This window comes from Indicator indicator, chromosome 23 (genome assembly GCF_027791375.1).
Source record: "Indicator indicator isolate 239-I01 chromosome 23, UM_Iind_1.1, whole genome shotgun sequence".
Classification (NCBI taxonomy): domain Eukaryota; kingdom Metazoa; phylum Chordata; class Aves; order Piciformes; family Indicatoridae; genus Indicator; species Indicator indicator.
Window position 1 is genome coordinate 8369168 of NC_072032.1, and position 20532 is coordinate 8389699.

Here is a 20532-nt window from a genome sequence, read left to right on the forward strand (position 1 = left end):
GCTTTATAACCTCATTTTAAGACTTCCTGAACTAGCTCAAGGAGTTGTGAGTGAAGGCAGAAGTAGGGAAAATGCTTCATCCCAGAGTTTTCATGAAGTCCACCTTCTAGAGGTGACAGTTTCACCACTGCCTAGCTAAAACTGCTTCAGAAAAGCATCTTCCTGGCAGCTACATTCTCACTACCAAAACCTTGATTTACTGTAAATGCTGTAATCATGTGCAGTGCTAAACAGGTGAAGGGAAAAGGCTTTTCCACTTCAGGTTTTAAAAATTCAAATTCCACACAGTTGTGCTGTATGGCTTTTGGCTTTGCCTTTTTTCCCCCAGGCATCTTACAGAGACAGCATACAGTATGAGTGCATAGAGAAAAGTTAAAGGAGTTGGCCAATGACTACCTTAATTTTTCAATAAATATATTTTATACCCAGGGGCCAATGGCATTGTGTGTGCAGAGTTACTTAAATTAGCTTTAGTTAGATTGGCATAGCTGTAGTTATAGGCTATGAGGTTCAGAAGTGTGCCCTCTATTTTATTGGAAAGCATAAAAATAAACCAGTACAGCACAAAGCAGACAGGCAGTGAAATATGCTTCTGATTTCACTTATGACTTGAATAACTCATTTGCAATGTAAAATAAAGCCCTACTACCTTCTGGGCATTATCACAGACAAAAGCCCTGCTGAAAATCTTAACCATTGAGAGGCTCTGAACTGCTGACACACTACAAGAGATAGAACTCCGAGCCTGGCTCGACTGTGTTAAAGCACTATTAGGTACCAAATTTTCCTAGCTTTCACTGATTCAAAAGAAATTTGGCATTTCATGCACTCATGTGCAGGGATAAGGTTTTCCTCTTGCTTCTTTCTGCAACAGGGTGGTGGAACACTGGAACAGGTTGCCCAGAGAAGTAGTTGAGGCTCCATCCTTGGAGATCTTCAAGGTCAGGCTCAACAGGGCTCTGGGAAACCTGATCTAGTGAAGGATGTCCCCTGCTCACTGCAGGGGGGTTGGATTAGATGACCTTTGGAAGACCCTTCCAACCCAAACCATTCCATGATTCTATGATTATGGATGAAGTTTTCTGGTGTGGAAACAACCTAACTTAAAGTAAGGTTGCTGAGGGTTTGATCTGCAGCCCAGCCAGTCAAGGACTTCTGCCTTTTCAGGCCAGAGGTGGCTCACATTGCCACTAAAGCTCTGGTGGACTTGACTCTATGCAAAGAGGGAGGACTTCGCATCCCAACTTTCACATAAAAATGCTAGTGCTAAACAAGAGGATTGAAAAACTGACTGCTAGACACAAGTTCTGATGCATACCCACCATCTCCTCTCCCCAGCAGGACTAAAGCTTTCCCTTCAAGTCAGCAGTGCTTCATGTCTAAGAAACACAAAACCTTCCCAGCCCAGAATAGAAAATGAGAGATCCAAATGCAAACCCTGTAACTACCCTCCCCCTCCCTGTGTGACTGTACAAGCAGATGAATTTCCTCAGTCACCACTCTGCAAACTCAGGGTAAATGCCCCCAGCACCTCCACAGCCTTTCTTCTGCTTGATCTGTCAGCTGTTCAGGCTGCCAGGAGTCCAGCAGAGGGAATGTCTACCACACACTTGCACAGCACTTTGCATAATCAGGTACAAACTGAAACTGGAGAAAGTGATGCCACACTGCAAATAATACAGAAACATGAAAAGAGCAGGAAAAAAAAAAGTGCTTTGAAGCGTCAAAGGAGATTTAATTAGCATCACATCCTCTCAAAACAAATAACATTTAAAGGTAGAATTTCTGAGGTTTTGTATGGGTCCTACAACACAAGGGGTAGAAGAAAAGTAATTATCCAAAGAAATAGCAGTCAGCCTACTGCATGACCTCTGGGTACACATAAATCTCTATTTGTTTAATTAGTCTTAAAAGAAAAAGAGCATTACTTAAGAATCTTCCCAGCACTGGGCTGATCCTGGCCCCAGTAGTGAAGATCTAATCCAAAAGGCATGAGGGGAGCTTTAGCTCTTTCTTCTTCCAGTTTTCTTCTCTTACTATCAGGCTCTTCCAGGGTTCCTGGCTCAGTAGCAGAGTTACTGGAGAAAAGAGGTGAGAAGTCAACACAGAACAGCAATGACCACGACTTTTTCTCTTCTTTCATTAGATTCTCACACCAAAGCTGGTATCATCTGAGCTCTAGGACTATCACTGCCTTTACAGGACTCAACCAAGTGTGCAGTAAAAGGTTCCTTAAGATCCTGGTGCAATTACTAACAAAATCCCAAGTACTAACCAGTGAAGGCACATCCCAGCAAAAGAGTTGTAACTATGAAGTGAAACTAAGCTGGCTTAACTTTCTAGCCTAGCTCCTGAGCACTCTTCTGGCTGCTTCTGTGACTCATACATACAGGTAAGAACAAGAGGTTTCTACAGAACCAAGTTAACCTGGCACGTGGAGGTGGTATCTTGGGGAGTTTGTCTCTAATGAGCTTCAGTGTGGCAGCTGCACAGGTTGGATCAAGTTCATCTTCATTCCCCTTCAGCTGAACGTGAGAGCTCAAAGGAGATGGTCCTTTTGATGTCTTCCCCACTGGTGCTTTTGGAGGTGACTGAGGCTCTAGCCCTGCAAAAAGACTCCATGTTTAAGAGGAATTCACTTCTCCACCCTCAATGCTTCCCAGTGGCACTAAGCAGCTCATGATGCTGACTACACATCTTCCTGCTTGCAGTTTGTGCATGAGACACCAATCCCACTCGCGGACAGTGGCATTTCTGCCTGGGAAATATTTCTTATTTTTGGAACAGAAACACACTGAGCAACTAACTGCAGCAAATCAAGAAAAAAGGAACTGTTGGCACTACTGTTTAATACTCAAGAGCCCCAAAAGACATCTAAGAGCAGTAGAAAGAAAAAGAAAAAGCATACATCCATTTACTCCTGTGTACTAGCATTAGGTCTTTGTGGTATCTCAGCAGGAAGTCATAGAATCCTAGAATGGTTAGGGTTGGAAGGGACCTTCAAGACTATTTAGTTCCACTCCCCCTACCATGGGCAGGGACACCTTCTGCTAGACCAGATTGCTCAAGGACCCATCCATCCTGGCTTTGAGCCCTGCCCAGCGGGGAGCCACAACCTCTCTGGGCAACCTGCTCCAGTCTCACAATGTTCATGGGGAAGCCCCTCCAAAACTCTCAAAGCCTGGCAAAGAGAGACCTCTTCTGAGTGGAACGTTCAGCGCAGCACATGACTGATGAGAACAGGAACCACCATCACCCAGCAAGGCTGGCAGAGGAACACCTCTGGTGAAAACAATCAAGGCTATGTGAGGCACATCCTTGCTCTCCCACGATTCTCAGCTACCACACTGACCTTTCAGGGCTGAGAATATTAAACCCAACAGCCTTTTTTCCTTTCTTCCTGGTTTGCGAAGGGCAGCACCACTGAGAAGAATTCAGACTCCTAAATATATCTGCAAAAAGAATTATCTAGAGGACGTTCTCCTTTCACAGACACTAAATCACAACAAGATAAAACACCTCAGTGCTGGCAGAAGCAATGAGCACACCCACAGAGCACGCTCAAGAGACAGCAAGTGCCTGAGCTATACCTGAGGACAAGCTCACTGCAAAGCAGTAGCAGGCAGTGATGTTTCAGCACCAGCAGCTCAGTGGTGGGACAACTTAATTACTTGCTGCAGGCAGATGAGACAGCAAGGACTGCAATGATGCAATCAGACAGGCTGAGCAGTTGGACAACACATGCCTCTACCTGCTGAGCTAGAGGAGCAACTCTATTAACAGGCAGATGCACTGAGAACTTTTCAGCCCATGACAGCTAAAAGAGAAGAACATAATCTCTCACACTAGTGTAGCAAGATTGCATTTGTCCAGTTGAAAGCCTCTTTATAAATCAAGTTATTGAAATGTGAGGTCCCACCTCCCCCCAAAAAAAACTCTAAATCAACACAAAACCTCATGGTTTCACAAGACTGGAATTTTAAGCAAATACCTCAGCCTTCTTATGAGAAGCAACTTGAGTTTACCTGACATCTTTTAACATTATTCTATTGGGACTTTTAGTCTCACACCCACTTCTAGCCAGCCCTGGAGCTGTATCCAGAAGTATTCCTGCTTTGCTAATCATTAAATGTATCCCAAGTTCTCAACTGAAAATGGAAAAGCTAATGTGGTATGACCTGCCCTCTGAGTGGGAAGCTGCAGGACCTGTGGCAGCAGATTGCTTTGAGGCTATTTCAGAGACATTTTTCATTTCAGAGAAAATATTTTATTTCAGAGAAAGACCTGTTTGTAGCAAACAAAATCAGAGCAACTTGCCCTGGTCCCTTCTTGCCACCTCATAATGTCTTGCAGTAACTCATCCTGACCTTGATTCCTTTGTACCACACATTCCCTGGAACCTGTGGGATGTAAGCACACAGAAGGCATTGCCCGACCCCAGACAAGTTGCCGAGCTGCAACCTTCTAGATCTACCCACTACATAAACTTGATCCACTCTTCTAAATCCATCCATTGGGGTGTCAAAATTAGCAGAAGGATCAGCAACAATGGTAATTAAACATAAGAGGCTGGAAGTACACTGAGAAGTATTTTGGCTGGATAGCAAACAAAATGATCTCGTGACATTTATGAGGCTGTGGGACTTGCCACTGAAGAAGAATAATGGTGCCACTAGAAATATGTCTGTCAAGCAGCACTTCAGTAAAATATTAAAGAAGAAACCTTGGATTTATGTATCTGGAAAGAGGGCAAGACAGGACTGCATCTCAGTTCCTGCCATAGGCTAAGAAGGAAAAAAAAACAAACAAAACAAAACCTCTCAGGTGCTTCGTATCACAGTGAAAGAGAATTAACCCAAGAGATTCTGTCATAACCACGCTGTAGAACCATGAGGATTTGGAAGAGTAATCTTCCTTTTATGACAGAAACAGCTACAAACAGGCCCTTGGGTACCAACAAAGTTAGCTGCAAAAAGTTATGTCAGGAGGTTGGATTCAATGATCTCCAGAGGTCCCTTCCAACCCCTACCATTCTGTGATCTGTAACAAAACTGCTTAGGCTGAATTTAGCATTTCACGTTGCCCTTTTTGTTTTTTAAAGGACAAGAACATCTTTCTGCAAAACACTATTTAAAGCAACAGCTCTGAAAGCACTTGCATATGTACTCTTTACAAACTGGAAGCCAGGAGGGAGCAGGGATGTGTCTGACATTTGTTCCTTTTCAGAGAATATATGCACATGCGTTAAGAGTTTTCAGGAAGCCTCAGTGACATTCCAGCTCTCTCCTTTGATGCCCATGGAAAGCACAACTGCTCACCCACCACCCTGACTTTGTCTGAGGGGGAGAGGATGTGAACAACAGAGACAAGCAGTCAGCAACACAGAAAAAAGGCAAGAGAGATAAATGGACAATGTGACATTTAGATAGATAAAAATCACATCCAAGAGATCAATACAGGAATTCTTAAGAGTTACAAGAGCAAAATATTCTCCCATTGATTTCTTATTTTAGACCATTAACAGGAAAATAGCTAAAGGTAAATACACTGCAGCATCAGTAGCAGCACCTCTGCTGTGGATTGTTGCAAACCACATTTGTTCAGAGAATCAGCTTTTGCTAACAAGACAAAGCCAGGAGTGCCCCACAGACACCCCAGTGTCAGGCTGGGGTTTTGCTTTAAGCTATAATGGATTAAGTGCAATTTTCAAAGCAAAACCCTTCTGCAGAACTCTGCTGCTCTGTGTATTTTCTCTAACACCAGCACAGTAGCTGGGCTCAGTCTGTTCCAACAGCAGCTTTCAGAAAGAATCATAAAAATGTTCAAATCCCCTCCCTTTTTCTTTTTTTTAGCTTTTTTTTTTCTTTTTTTTTTTTAAATTGACCAAATGGCACCCATTTGCCTGGAGCACTGAAGTAGGCTGTGGTGAGAGGACAAATCGATGGGAGGAAAGAGAGAGGCTGGGCTTTCAGCTGGAGGCAGCCTGCTGAAGGCTGACGTTATTGATTTCAGCCAGTTCAGCTGGCCTTGTAATTAAAATGTAAATTGGAGAAAGAGATTATGTCCTGACAGAAACGGTGGGATTAGGGGGAGATAAAAGCCCCTCAGTGCAAATTCAGAGAAAGAGCAAGGCCAGGTTTCCTCAGCTGTGTGGATTTAGAAGAAAGCTAGCTACTTCAGATTCACTTCAGTTTAATTGAAAAGACAGAGGTAGAATATAAACAAGTGTCACAGACTGCAACTTGCTGAAAAACCAGAAATCATCGCTGATTCCTATTTGTTGAATCTCAGTCAAGCTGAGATTGCCCAGGGAAGTTGGGGATGTCCCCCTCCCAGGACATGTTCCAGCTGGGCTGGATGAAGCCCAGTGCAAGCTGGCCTAGTGCAAGGTGTCCCTGCCCAGGGCAGGGGCTTAGGACTAGATGATCTTTAAGGTCCCTTGCAACCCAAACCATTCTAGGAATCTATGAATCTATTTGATGTGTGTTATTAGCACAGACACTCTCCAGGTCTGTCAGGGAAACCCAGTGGTCCAGGGGCAGTCTCCTCACCTCTCTCTGGTGTGCTTGCAGAACCTGCATCTCTTTCACTCCAGGGGCACACAGAGCTGCATGGCCCAGTCATAGAATCACAGACTGGTTTGGGTTGGAAGAGACCTTCAAGATCACCTAGTTCCAACCCCCTGCCATGGGCAGGACACCTTCCACTCAACCAGGTTTCTCAAGGCCTCATCCTGACAACCTGTTCCAGTGTCTCACCACCCCCACTGTCAAGAGTTTCTTCCTAATCTCCAGTCTAAATCTATACAGGCATGCAAGGCTAAGGCACAAGGAGCCACACTACCAAGGCCAACACAGACTTGCAGAGCAGAAGGTTCAGGCCAGTGTCTGGGGCATTGCTTCTGAACTGCTTCAGCATCAGTTCTGCTGCATCTCTCCATGCACAAATGTGCATGAACAAAATTAACACAGCAGATCACAGCCCTCATTATCTCTGAGAGTTCTGTGTACACCAGGGATGGAGATGTCATTCTGTGTCATTTCTGACAGGTATCTGATCCTTGTGAAAACATCACAAACTAAAGGAACATTCAGGTGTTGGGGTTGGTTGTGTTGTTTCTCTCCCCCCCCCCCCCCTTTCTTTTCCTTTTAATTTGGTTTGTTTGGAGTTTTAATTGGAATCAAATTTAATCAATCTCTACTTAACAAAAAACTAACCACCCCAAAACGACCAACAACCAAAAACCACCCACCCAAAACACAACCAACCCAAACCCAAATCAACCCCCCCCAAAATTATCACCTCAAGCTCTTTTCCTGTCATTATCCCTTCATCTCCACAGATCTCTAAAATGAAGACAAAAACGAATAAAAACATCTTTCATGAGCAAAACCTTACAAGAGGACACAAGTCTAACACCGATTTAAAGCACCACTTGTTGTGGTAGGAAACCTCCTCTAATTTTAGACCATTTCTTATCTTCCCCTTGGATGCCACTAAATAAATGGCTGTATGCAGCTGCCAGGGGAGGCTGCTGAAATGCCAGAGGTGACTTCAGCAAATGCTGTCCCAACACACTAAGCTGTGTGTGCACCCAAACAGCTCCACATGTGGGTAACTGCACAGAGAAGCTGCATCCCTCACCTTAGCCACCTTAAGGCTTTAAGCCAACCAATAACTAGCTGAGAACAAAGGCTGCATGGGGGAAACCTCCAGTTGAAATAAGATTTTTCTCTCTCCCTAGAGCTCTCTTTTAAATGAATAATGCCTCCATTTTTAAGAGTTAGCAAAATCAGCCATACAAGAGGTAAGGAACATAAGCAAGAAGAGTGCAGAGAACCAGAGCAATTCCATGGAGGAGATTTTCATCCCAACACTTCTCTTTCCAGCACAAGTGTCTGAAGTGGCTCTGTGGTAGCAGAGGAAGGCTGGGCTCTTGGCTGGTGCAGACATCAGGTGCAAGTGTAAATAAGGATTATACAAATGGGAGGTCGTTAAAAGTCTGGTAATGCTAATTTGGCATGACACCCCTAATGGGTTATATCTTCACACTTCAGTTATCTAATCACCTAAATTCTCTTAACAAATTTACATTTCATCTTACACATGGAGATTCAAATTGACTTGTTTAATTTCCTCTCCACCCAAACTGTGCCCATGCTCAGTTCAGCTTAGATATCATAGAGCATCATCAATGTGGAGATCATCATCACCATCAACTACATGCACACATGGACAATGCAACAGCACATAAACACTGATGCACACAAAACTTCTCCTGTCTCTAAGGATCTTTTCATTATTCACAAGCTCCTCAGATCCCAGGAGAACCACAAATACATCTTTGCACCATCAGAAAGCCTCTCAGCTTCAAATTTACCTTGTTGGGAGGATAACTCCATTTTCCTAAGAGAAGTGAAAGGGGACAGAGTGATTTCAAATCAATAACTTAAATGACACACTTAAACCCATTTCCACACTCATGTCTCAAACTTTGTTTTCCTGCTCAGTATGAAAAGTTAACCTGAAGAGCTGTACTTTTTTCCTGGTTTGTTCAGAAGAAGCAACAACACAAGGAAAAAAGCTTTAAATTGTTCACAGAATCACAGAATGGCTTGGGTTGTAAGGGACTTTAAAGATCATCTAGTTCCAACCCCCTGCCATGGGCAGAGGCACCTTCCCCTAGACCAGCTTGCTCAAGGCCCCATCCAGCCTGGCCCTGAATACTTCCAAGCTTGGAGCCACCTTCTACACAACACTTTTTTTTTTTTTTTTTATTTACATTGCAGGTTTCATGTTCCAGTTAGAGCATTCCACTTGCACTGGCTTCCATTTTCTTAGTTTGGAGTCCTCATGAACTAAACAGGAAGAAATGTCACAAACCCCCACCTGGATTACAAGAAGATGAAGCTAAAGTCACTGCTACGACACCTGCACCTGTACATGGATGAAAGACTCTCAGAATCACAGAACTGTCAGGGTTGGAAAGGACCTCAAAGATCATCCAGTTCCAACCCCCCTGACTCCTATGGAATTGAAGAAGTGGCTGCCTAACCCAGACAATTCTTTGACAACCACATGCCCCCTGAAATCAAGAGATTCCTGTACCTTTCATAGGATAATTCACTCTTCTCAATGTGCCAAAGGGATGCCCCCACCTCTTTTTTTTTTTTTTTTTGCTTATTAAAAAAAGATGCAGAACAGAATCCAGCAGAGCAAACAGAGTTCTCTGTTTTCCTCATGCAGCCTGAAGTAATTACACAGAAATCAGCTGATTTATGCAACAGCTATAGATTAGCCTCTGAAATAGATTTTGAACTAGTAACTGGCCAGCTGGTCTATGAAAGCATTGAAGTCCACAAAGACAGAAGACAGCACATGCATAAAAGATAACCTGAATTCTCTTCAGGAATTCTGAGCTCTTCTCAGACTCTTTCCTGAACTGGAAGCTTACATAACAACTTTGACTGGCAGCAAGAAAAGCTGAGTGACTTCAGGAACATCAAGAATGGTTCATTTCTTTCAAAATGCCAATTTTAACAAACCTACCAGATAAAGAAGAGCCAGGTGTGATCATTAGCTCCTGCATGTATACAAATGAGAGAGAGGTTTTGTTTTCTGATTGATTAGCTCCCTCACTATAATGTGCTTTCCTAGCAGCAATAGTTTAAATACAAATTGGGAATTTCTTAATCCATTTTACAGAGATTTTTAAACCATCCTTCAATTGTTCTTTTATCCTTTTCCATGAGGAGGGATTCAAAGAGCAGAAAGGATTGTGTCAGTGTTATACAAAGGGTGGTAAGATGCTTTATCATGTAAAAGCATGTGTCCATTAGAAAGAGAGGAAAGGGATGAGCACATTTCACTCCCAGAGGAAGCTGACAAGTATAAACAGAACTTCCACATCTTAAGATTCATCAGGCTGCTGGTCAAGATAGGAAAAACAAGTTCCAGTGCCTGGAATTAAGAAAACACTAGTTTGGGCACAAGGGATACTGCCAACAGAAGGGAAAAATACTCCAAAGATAAATCATAGGTATGTTAATAACTGATTTGCTCATTTACTGTCACTCCTAATGTCTTTGTACTCTTTCATTAGTCACATGTAAGAAACTTTTCACAGCTGTCTAGAAGGCTGCTATCCCTCTCTTCCCTTGTATTCCTTTTTGGAAAGATCCTCCTGTTAGCAATATTAGAACTTATTCAGTATTTATTGCAAAACTGAGATAGCTGAGACAGACAACATCTCCTGGTATAAAATGTCATAAAGCTCATCCCACCCCAGCCTGTTCCCAGCATTTCTGATATTCAGGCTCATTTACAGCTCTGCCATCCCTTCCCACCCAGCATGTGTTTAGCACACTTGTAAGCATGCAGGGTGCCGCTTCTAGCTCTGAACTGCAGCGAGGACATGCTGGAGTGAAATAAGCTCCTGGGCTGAGTTGCTCTTGCTCCTCCTGGAGGTGTTTGTTTGTCTAGAGCCAGTGGCTGGTCCCTATCCGTGTGATGACTTCCCGGGAGCACGCAGGGGTTACCCACACTGCTGCTCACTTCATTACTTCAGAGGAGCTGTTTATTTACCCAGTGCAGCAGGAACATGCAGGGATAAAGCTTGGCACAGCTGGGCAAACTCACCATACTCCTTACGCAGGTGGTCTGGAATGTGGGGCTCATAACCTTCCTTCTCAGGGACCTCCACAAAGTCATCTTCATCCTCGTCGTCATCATCCTCATCCTTGGCTTTCATCTACAGAGAGATTTCTGTTGGTTTGGGTTTATTATTCTTTTTTTTTTTTAATGTGAAGACCGCTTTTGATTTCCCTTTACAACATTTCACAGACATCCTGATAGCTCCACTGAGACTGCTCTGTGTCAAAAGTATTTCCCTAATTATGTATTTAATCTTTATCTGAGCTTAGGCCTTTGCTTAACATTTTATCTGTAAAGCCATACCCTATCCTAAGGGCTTCCTTAAAGCCCCTTTTATCCATCAGAACACTTGCAGTTGGTGAAGTCTGAGAAAGTGTGAAGCTATAAAATAAGACCAAAATCTTAAAATAACATTGAGATTTTGACTTAATGAGCAAATTACAGCTTTATTTCTTCCCCTTTTGTTGATTTTACTCATTTAGCTACACCCAAATAGTCTGTAGCGTGTTAAATAATACCACAAACTGATTAAGAGCTCAAAAGCAGAGCAGGCAAGCAGAAGAAGCTGATGGACCTACAAGGTAATACTGGTCAAAGTCAGAACATTCAGAACTTGCCTACTGCAGGGTTTCACAGGTTGAATGCTATGGGGCCTCAGCTGCATCTCTGGACAACTTGTTCCATTATTTAACCACTATCACTGTAAAGAACTTCCTCCTAATATCCAACCTAAATCTACACTGCTCCAGTTTCAAACCACTGGCCCTCATCCTATCACTACAGGCCCTTCTAAACAGTCCTTTCCCAACCTTCTTGTTGGCCCCTTTCAGGTACTGGAAGGCCACTCTAAGGTCTCCCCAGAACCTTCTCTTCTCCAGGCTGAACAGCCCCAACTCTCCCAGCCTATCCCCATAGCAGAGATGCTCCAAGCCCTCTGATCGTCTTTGTGGCCTCCTCTGGACCCACTCCAGCAGGTCTATGTCTCTTTTGTTGCCCCCCCAGAGCTGGACACAGCACTCCAGGTGAGGTCTCACCAGCACACAGCAGCAGAATCCCCCCTCTCTCCATCTGCTGGTCACAATTCTGTTGATGTAGCTCAGGATACCATTGGACTTCTGGGCTGCAAGTGCCCAGTGCTGGCTCATGTCCAGCTTCTCATGTACCAACACCCCTAAGTCCTTCTCTGTAGGGCTGGACTGAACTGATTTCTGTTAATAGCCTTATTGATACTTTAACCTGGATGGGGAAAGTTAGAAGCACAAATCTTCCCTTGTAAAAATGACTAAGAAAGCTGCAGCTCCAGTGGGAAAAAAAAAACAAAACAACAAACCACACACCAGTATTTACTGTCCTGAATAGAGCAGATTCACTATTGTGTTCTTACAGTCAACACCTAATTAGCCTTCCTTTTAAGACCAAGTCCCAGTATCATCATGCTAGAAAGTACCCTGCTGCCAAAGACACAACACAGATGCACAAAATCCTAGAATGATTTGGGTTGGAAGGGACTTTCCAGGCCATCTAGTTCCAAACCCCCTGCCATGGGCGGGGACACCTTCATTAGACCAGGTTGTTCAAGGTCTCATCCAACCTGGCCTTGAACAGCTGCAGGGAGGGGGCATCCACAACCTCCCTGGGAAACCTGTTCCAGTATCTCACCACCCTCACTGTAAAGAATTTATTTCCACTATCTACTTCTGTAGTTTTTCTTTCTAATATCTAGAGTTTTTTAAAGAATTTCTTTCTAACATCTAGGTTTGAGTAATTGAGAAATTATGTCAAACCAGTAAAAGGAAGGAAACTCAGTTCAGACTGCTGATTTCCTGAAATCCCCAGATTACACTTAAAATATCAGCAGGCAGAACACAAACACTCAGGTGCACAGCATATCTGAAAGGACTTGAGTGACTTCACAAGAATCACAGATTGGTCTGGGCTGGAAGGGACCTTCAACACCATCTAGTTCCACCTCCCCTGCCATGGGCAGGGACATCTTTCACTAGCCCAGCTTGCTTGAGGCCTCATCCAGGCTGGCCTTGAACACCTCCAGGGTGGCAGCATCCACAGCTTCCCTGGGCATTAAAGACAACTATCTTGAATTGGAAAGCCTCCTGACGTGTTCACTTGCCACTGGGGGGCTGGAACTCTCTGTCCATTAATATACCAAAGCTCAGTGAGCTTCATTAGTCCTCAACTTGAAAACTGCACCAGAAGCAACTTTCTGCATCACCTGCATGGTTTGGAACTCGAAGGCACGTGAAAAGCCTGATGGAGAAAAGGCATAATCAGATGCAAATGCACTTTGTTTAGGTACAATCCATGAACTGTGCATTCAAGTACTATAGAAAACATTAATCATGGGAAACTGTAATTTTTGTTATCAGTCTAACACTAATCAAAAGGGAAACCTGTCACCACCGCTGACCTGTGAAACGTCCCAATTATACTCTTTGGAAATGACAGGAGCACTTAACTTGCTCACGGAGTAAATGATGACAATCCATCAAGTTTGAATAACAATGAGCCACGGAGCTGAAAATTATTTTTTGTATAGAATCTACCCAGGAATTTATGAAAGGTGAAAAGCAACCCAAGGTTTTAGGGGCATGATGGCTTTCAGCTAGTGCAGCGCATATCAAACACTAAACAGAATTTATGTGTTTTAATTTTCTAAAAGGTGGATGTGGACTTGGTGCTACAATGCATAACATATAATGCCAGCTTTTAAATATGGGGGTCATTTTCATAAAATATTATGCTTATTGCTCACACCCTTGAATTTCCCTGGGGGCTTCTATCAAATTTAGATTTCCTGTTAAAAATAAATAAATAAATAAATAAATAAATAAATAAATAAATAAATAAACTGCTTAGCTAACTGTATGGAATTAAGGCCTCTTTTCCCTTCAACCAGACATAAAGGCTTTATTTTGACATTACCTTTACTTTAATATTTTAGAAGTCCTCACTGGTGGACATTCAAACAGTAGTGGTAGGTAGTTAAATTTCAATTTACATCCTTCCAAGGGTACATCATCATAACTATCCCATTTCTCCTGGCTTGCTCCACACTCTTCCTACAGAAAGAAGGGGAGCCCATGGGCCACATTATTAATCAGGAAATTACTGGGGATCAGACCCGCTCCTGGACAACACAAGGAAAGCCTTCTCCAACTCTTTTGGTTTGATTCCACTTTTCAAACACAAAGAAATCTCCAGAGCAAGTTCTACAGATGCAGGATGAAAGTTCTGCCACTGCCCATCTACTTTTCCACTACAGGCAAACTTTTTCAGTCAGTTAAAGATAACTAACAATCCACAGTTAAATCAGAAGAAATAAACACTGAAGCCAACACACTGAGTGGCAGAATTGGTAACTTACACTCCTTTAGCAACGAGTGGTTAGGTCCTTGCAGACAAGAGAAACGAGGCCATGATAAAAACAAGCAATATGCCATTTCTAGCCTGCTGTATCTGAAGGGAAGTATAAGCTCAGGTGATAAATTCTACTAGGCAAAGCTTTTCTTGTAGTGTGCAGAATTAAACACCTCTGAGATAAGTAGCCACGCAACTGCTTGTTTCTCAAGAACCTGTCAAAGAACGTGGGAAAAAGGGTCCTCTCCTCAAATCCATTCTCATTATCAGGTGATGAGAGGGAAGTCACTAAGGCAGTTTGCAGTCTTATCAGAGAGGAAGGGTGAGCTACCTTCTGTCACTGCAGGATGGGCCACCTGAACTCCCCTCAGAGGCTACTTGCACCACCACTGCTCTTCAGGGAGCACAAACAAGTCGGTGTTAACCTGCTCCACAGTGCTGACATTTACTGATTTATGAATTTATCCAGGTGAATCACACTTTGGCAAAACCATGTGAGGATTTTTAAGGTGGCAGCTCTCCTGAGGAGGCATCTCTCACTGAGGAGAAGAGACAGGATTTAGCTAGACAATTCCCACCTTCCCTGGCTGAACTTCCTTGCATATGACAAAACAGAGAAAAAAAACATCGGAAATGCACATGCACTATCTTCACTGTAACCAGTCAGAACACATCAGTCACCCCTAAATTCTCCCAATTCTCATTAGAACTTAGTGCTGACTCTTCCAGCTGGGCAAGTGCAATTCCCTTGCTCCTCAATTCCTAAAAAACAAAAAAACAAACAAACAAACAAAAAAAAACCAAAAAAAAAAACCAACACCAAACCCCACCCCCAAAAAAACCCTCTGGAAAAATCAGATGTTTGCTTATCAGTCTCTATGTTACTAAAAATATTGAGAACAAATATGGGACTGCAGCAGAAAGGGAATTGTATCTTTTAGAACACTCCCACAGCCCCCAGCTGTTGTAGCTCAATGCAAGCACAGCCCCAGTTAAATGTCTTGCTCATCCATCCCAACTAATAATAAATCCCCACCCAAAACCCTCCACACAGCACACAGGATCCAGAAAGATGGAAAGTCTCCTACTCTGGAGACTTCCAAAACCCATCTGGGATGCGTTCCTGTGTGACCTGCTCTAGGTGATCCCGCTCTGGCAGGGAGGTTGGACTCAATGATCTTCTGAGGTCCCTTCCAACCCTTAACACTCTGTGATCCATGTGAAATAAAAAGCTGCTGGTCCTTTTCCCAGTTTTATACAAACTGCCTGCTACATTCTGTTAAGAGGATTTAAAAACCTGAGCCTCTGCAATCATAATTGAAGCCATAAAATGACTGAAACACACAAAGCCATCAATTTACAGGACTCCATGTACAGCCTTTACTAATTAGTTTGGAAAAAGAAGGAAGATAAAAGATAGCACACGAAAAAGTCATCTCTACTTACTGCAACAGCACTCACAAACTACAGCTGGGACCATTAAATAAATTTTGCCATGGTCTAATTAACTTGGTTTGCAATCTCAATTACTTTTCACCCAAGAAATCACTTTTGTTCAGTTTTATGTGTGCCTGTTTCCTCTTTTTTAAAAAAAAAAATTAAAAAAAAATGATGTAAAGCATCCTTATAGAAGTGAACTCTAAACTTCATTTGTCTTTCAGCAGGCTTGATGGCTATGCATTTAAAAACCCATTCTATCTTATAAACTAAAAATTAAATGTACTCAGCTGTGATGGTCGTCATTGCATCTGCTATTTATATGCTAATACCCTCACTGGAAGATCTTGCAAATTATTCCACCAAGCCAATATCTCATGTGCATCTAACTCAGAGCCAGCTAAATATTTTTCTAGAGGGAGAAGATTTTGGTTAGGGACCCAGAATATTTATGGCTGTAGAACCCAGTTAAAAGGGCAACCTTAAGGAAATGCAATTTTTTTTTTTATTCAACCACAACACAAAACAGGCTTCACCTGCAACGGAATTTGGAGATATTCTATGCAAGCAAACGCTGCCTGGGTAAAAAGAACTTCTTCAGTGCCAGTGACAGAAAGTGAATAAGTCAAGCAGTGTATCTAACATGTAAAGACTTCTCTGAGTTCCTCCTTTCCCATCCTTTTATCCAGCACAAGACATGGAAACAAACACTGGCATTCTGACAGACTTCATCCTGAGCTTTCTTGGGTGCAAGGCAAGGAAAACATCAACTACCAAACCAGCTGTATTTATAGGGACCTCCCACACACTGCCCCTCCCCTCTGCTCTGTGATTTGGGCATAAATTCAAATCTAGATGACTGCAAATTAAATCTGTGGTCCAGGCAAATCACGTTTTATGGGCACCAGTAAAAGTATCACCATTCATTCCAGCCGCACTTGCTCAACAGCACAGAGGCTACTTGGCCAGGCTTGAAATGCACTCTCCACAACATTCCATCATTTCTAGACATGAGCAAAACTGCTTAAAGGGTTCCAGCCCAACAGTACAATGCTGAGCTTAGTGATGCTACAGAAATCTTCTCTGGGTTAGGTTCCAGTCAGGTCACCTCCTGCTGCCAGAGGATTTCTGTCGCTGGTACAAGGGAGGCACTGGGGGCTGCAGAATGTTTTGGGTTGGAAAAGACCTTTAAGGGTCAGCCAGTCCAACCCCCTGCAGTCAGCAGGGACATCTGCAACTACAGCAGCTTGCTCAGAACCCCAACCAAGCTGACAGGGAATGGTTCCAGGGATGGGGCATCTACCACCTCTCTAGGTAACCTGGGCCAGGATCTTACCACCCTGAGTATAAAAAAAAATTCTTCCTTTTCTCTGATCTGAATCTCTCTTTTAGTTTCAAACCATCACCCCTTTTCCTGTCACAACAGGCCCTGACAAAAAGTCTGTCCCCAGTTTTCTTATCAGCCCCTTGAAGTACTGAAAGGCCACAAGGAAGTCTCCCTGGAGCCTTCTCTTCTCCAGGCTGAACACTTCATTCATCTTTTTGTGGGTACTGCTGGGTTATAGCCACAGGGCAAGTAGACCACTGACAAAGGGAACACTGGGAAACTCATGGTAAGAAATTGCTCCCCCAAAAATTATCATGAGGAGGGGAAACAAGAGACAGGACTATCCCTGAGGAGGGGAAACAAGAGACAGGACTGTGCCTATAGATTTCTGTTAGTATTTGTATCATCTTTAAGTCAACCATAAAAATCACTGCTGAAATACAGAAGCAGCTCCCCTGTTCAGCTCCCAAAAGTGGCACAAAACAGCAACATGGACAAAAATATCCACCTGCTAAAAATATACTCCTGCCCCTTGTGAGGTAGGATGGATAAAAAGCAGGAAGCAAATTTGTGTCTGCTACCTACAGAGAACACACTGTTCAGTGTTTTGAGATGAAGCAAGGGAGGTGACCCTCTGGCCTGAAAAACTGAAATACTTAACACAAGGCTTAACATGGTGATAGAGACATCCTGCTTTGCTTTAGAAGAGCTCCAAATTGCATTGTGCATCAGAGAGAGATCAGATGTCACAGTGACAACCCCAACAATTCCTGGCTGGATCTGCATAACAAGGTACTTTGAACTCTAACAGCAGCAGGCTGCACAGCCAGTGCCAAGCATAAAATGCACCACAGCAACACTCAGCTCTAGGAAGGAAAAAAAAAAAAAAAAAAAAATCAGCCTCCAAACATCACCATTAGACACCAGAGTACTGCTTCGAGGGTTAATCTTACAGTGCTTTGCTTTATATCAGTCCTACACCCTCCTAAGACTTAAAAACCCTGCAAAGCTCTTCTAGCTGAAAGGTGATGATGAAAGAGATGTTTCACAGACAGAAATAATTATCATGTGATGGTTAAGATGGGGGAGGAGGGAAGAGGGAGCAGAAGCATCTGTATGACATTTAATATTTTGTGGGTACTCCCACAGTTATGCTTGAACTGGCTTTTAAAATAAATATTAGCCAGGAAAAAAAAGAAATAAATCTAAACTGTTGCCCGGGCCACTACTTCAACTATACAAACATTATTAAACTTTATTTATTCTGAACACATTCCATGCTCAGGAGGTATACAATCTGATCAAGGACATCTTTAGGTATAATGCTAATTTAATTACCAAATATTGCCATATTTCCCTTAGGTTTTAGAAAATACACTAACAGTCAACATCAAGCTACTACTCCAGTCTCAACAGTAAATGCTTCTGGTTGTCAAAGGGTAACTTTGTTAAGAGTCAGGGGGTTTTGTTTGGGTGCAGTTTAAATGCATCACCTGAGGAAAAGACTCCATAAGGGAGTGGAAAACCTTCCTTCTGAAGAAAGACTGAGGGAGCTGGGTCTCTTCAGCTCAGAGGAGAGAGAGATGCCCTCATTCATGTGCAGGGCAGTGTCAGGAGGATGGAGCCAGGCTCTTCTCAGTGATGTCCAATGATAAGACAAGGGGCAACAGGTGCAGGGTGGAACACAGGAAGCTCCACATGAACATTAGGAAAAACCTTTTCACTGGGAGGGTGACAAAACACTGAAAACAGGCTGCCCAGAGAAATTGTGGAAATTCAAAACCCATCTGGATGTGTTCCTGTGTGACCTCCTCTGGCAAGAGGGTTGGACTGGATAATCTTTCAAGGTCCCTTCCAACCCCTAACATTCTGTGATTCTCTTACAGTGGTGTCCCCCTTGCTCCTAGAGCATATGTTAGCAGATGTGGGTTCAGGCATGGTGAGAGAACACTAAGGACAACTACTTACTCCACAGAAACAACCTCTCCAAAATGAAAAGAGGAAAAAAAATGAGGATGTGAGTACAAGAAGCTGATACAGAAAGCAGTCAGCTGGGCTGAATTCTCCACAGCCATGGAAAGAAGCAGAAAGAGAAAACAATGAAGCCTTTGCTTTTGATGTAAAATTCAAGTGCAACTTGCTTTTGTTTGTTTAAAGAAGGCAGAAACTTAACTAAAAGCCAGACTTAAAAAAGAGCTGGTTGTAAAGCTGCAAGATGATTAGGGAGGAATAACTCATTAGCATTGATAAAATGCCAAGCTGTGGCTGAAGATATGGAAAAACCCACAATCAGCAATAGTCTTGCAGCCAAGTAATTGGGAGAGCTCTTGGCTTCATTTATTACTTTTAAAATTTAATCTTTGCATGTATTAAAATATTTTAAGACCAAATTATGACCATAAAATATTTACACTATAAATATAATTTGTAACAGTTTTCAGAAAAAAAAAAAATCTGTGCAGTAAGGTTTGGAGATCAGACCAGGTTCTGGACAACACAAGGACAGCCTTCTCCATACCTAATTATTAATGGCATTATGGAACTCAACCAGATGTTTCACATGGATAAAATTAAGTACATGAATAAATCAAGATCCAAGTGCATGCCTAGATTTGACAGCAGACAAGGAAAGGTGAAGTAAAAAGTAATGGAGACAGCTAATGAAAAACTGTATATCTTTGGTTGTTAATATCACTTGAAATTCAAAATTTAGAAGGCAGTGGGCCTGTTAAGCAACCACTCTGCTGACAGACAGATGAAGATGTTCCTCACATCATACTGCCTACTAAATCCTATTGGCCTAAGTTTTAGCCAGCCCAAGTAGTAGATCTTTTTATGACTTTCCAAAAGGTTAAACAAAAGCTAAATAAACTCTCAGTGTACAAAATATAGCCCATGAACTACATTTCTACTATTAATGTAAGAACTTATCCTAATGGATAATCCTTGATGGAAATGATATCAAAGACAGCATGAATGATTTAAAATACAATACACATTTGTCCTCTCATCACTTTCAAAACTGCAAGATCATTTGCATCTAATTAGCTGGAAATTAAGACATTAAATAAGAAAAAAATAACAGGGGAAGACATTAACAAATGAAACTCTCTCTAACCAAGGGAAAATTATTTTTAAAGGAACTTTTCAGCTGTAAACAAGTCATTCCTTCCAAAATAATGTCACCTCTGGAAATAAGGACTATTTAAGATCAATCTTAGACAACAATTAGATCACAATTCACCCAAATAAGAGTCAGGAGTTAACTCCAGTGTCTCTGGCTCACCTGGAAGGCCAGAGAGCTGCTGGCTTTGGATGGTTCGGAGCATGCAGTGTGCACTCCCTCTGCTGGGCATGAGGCTGTCCTGAGCAGGCAGCCAGGGAGAGCAAGGGACTGTGCCTGCCTGCCTGCATGCAGGGAAGGGGAAATAAAAGTGCTTTTACAGCTTCTGCCCCTTTCCCCAGACCTAGCAAAACTCAGTGGCACAGAAAAACGTGTTTCAAAGCTCTTATATTTTCCCAATACATCTCCTATCAGAAGCCAACACCAATTCACATCCTAAAGGAGCACTTAACTGCAGTGAACATAAACTGTGTCAGCACACAAACTCATCTGCCTTTGGCCAACAGAGTCAGACTGTCATCTTCTGTCCATCTCTCATCCCTTTGGAAAAACCACAGCTCAGGAAGAAATGTCTTGATGAATTCTGATCTGCTGGGGGCAGACTCAATGATCTTAA

At 42.7% G+C, this 20532-nt stretch overlaps 1 protein-coding gene across 1 annotated transcript in view; it reads right to left on the bottom strand.

The window, feature by feature from the left end:
- Positions 1-20532, bottom strand: part of UVSSA (UV stimulated scaffold protein A) — a 40600-nt gene that overhangs the window by 11656 nt on the left and 8412 nt on the right. The window contains exons 7-9 of the mRNA XM_054391542.1: positions 10639-10750; positions 2428-2605; positions 1929-2078 (exon numbers count right to left, since the gene is read on the bottom strand). Of these exons, the coding sequence (XP_054247517.1) occupies positions 1929-2078; positions 2428-2605; positions 10639-10750 (440 nt within the window). The remainder of the gene's footprint in view (positions 1-1928; positions 2079-2427; positions 2606-10638; positions 10751-20532) is intronic.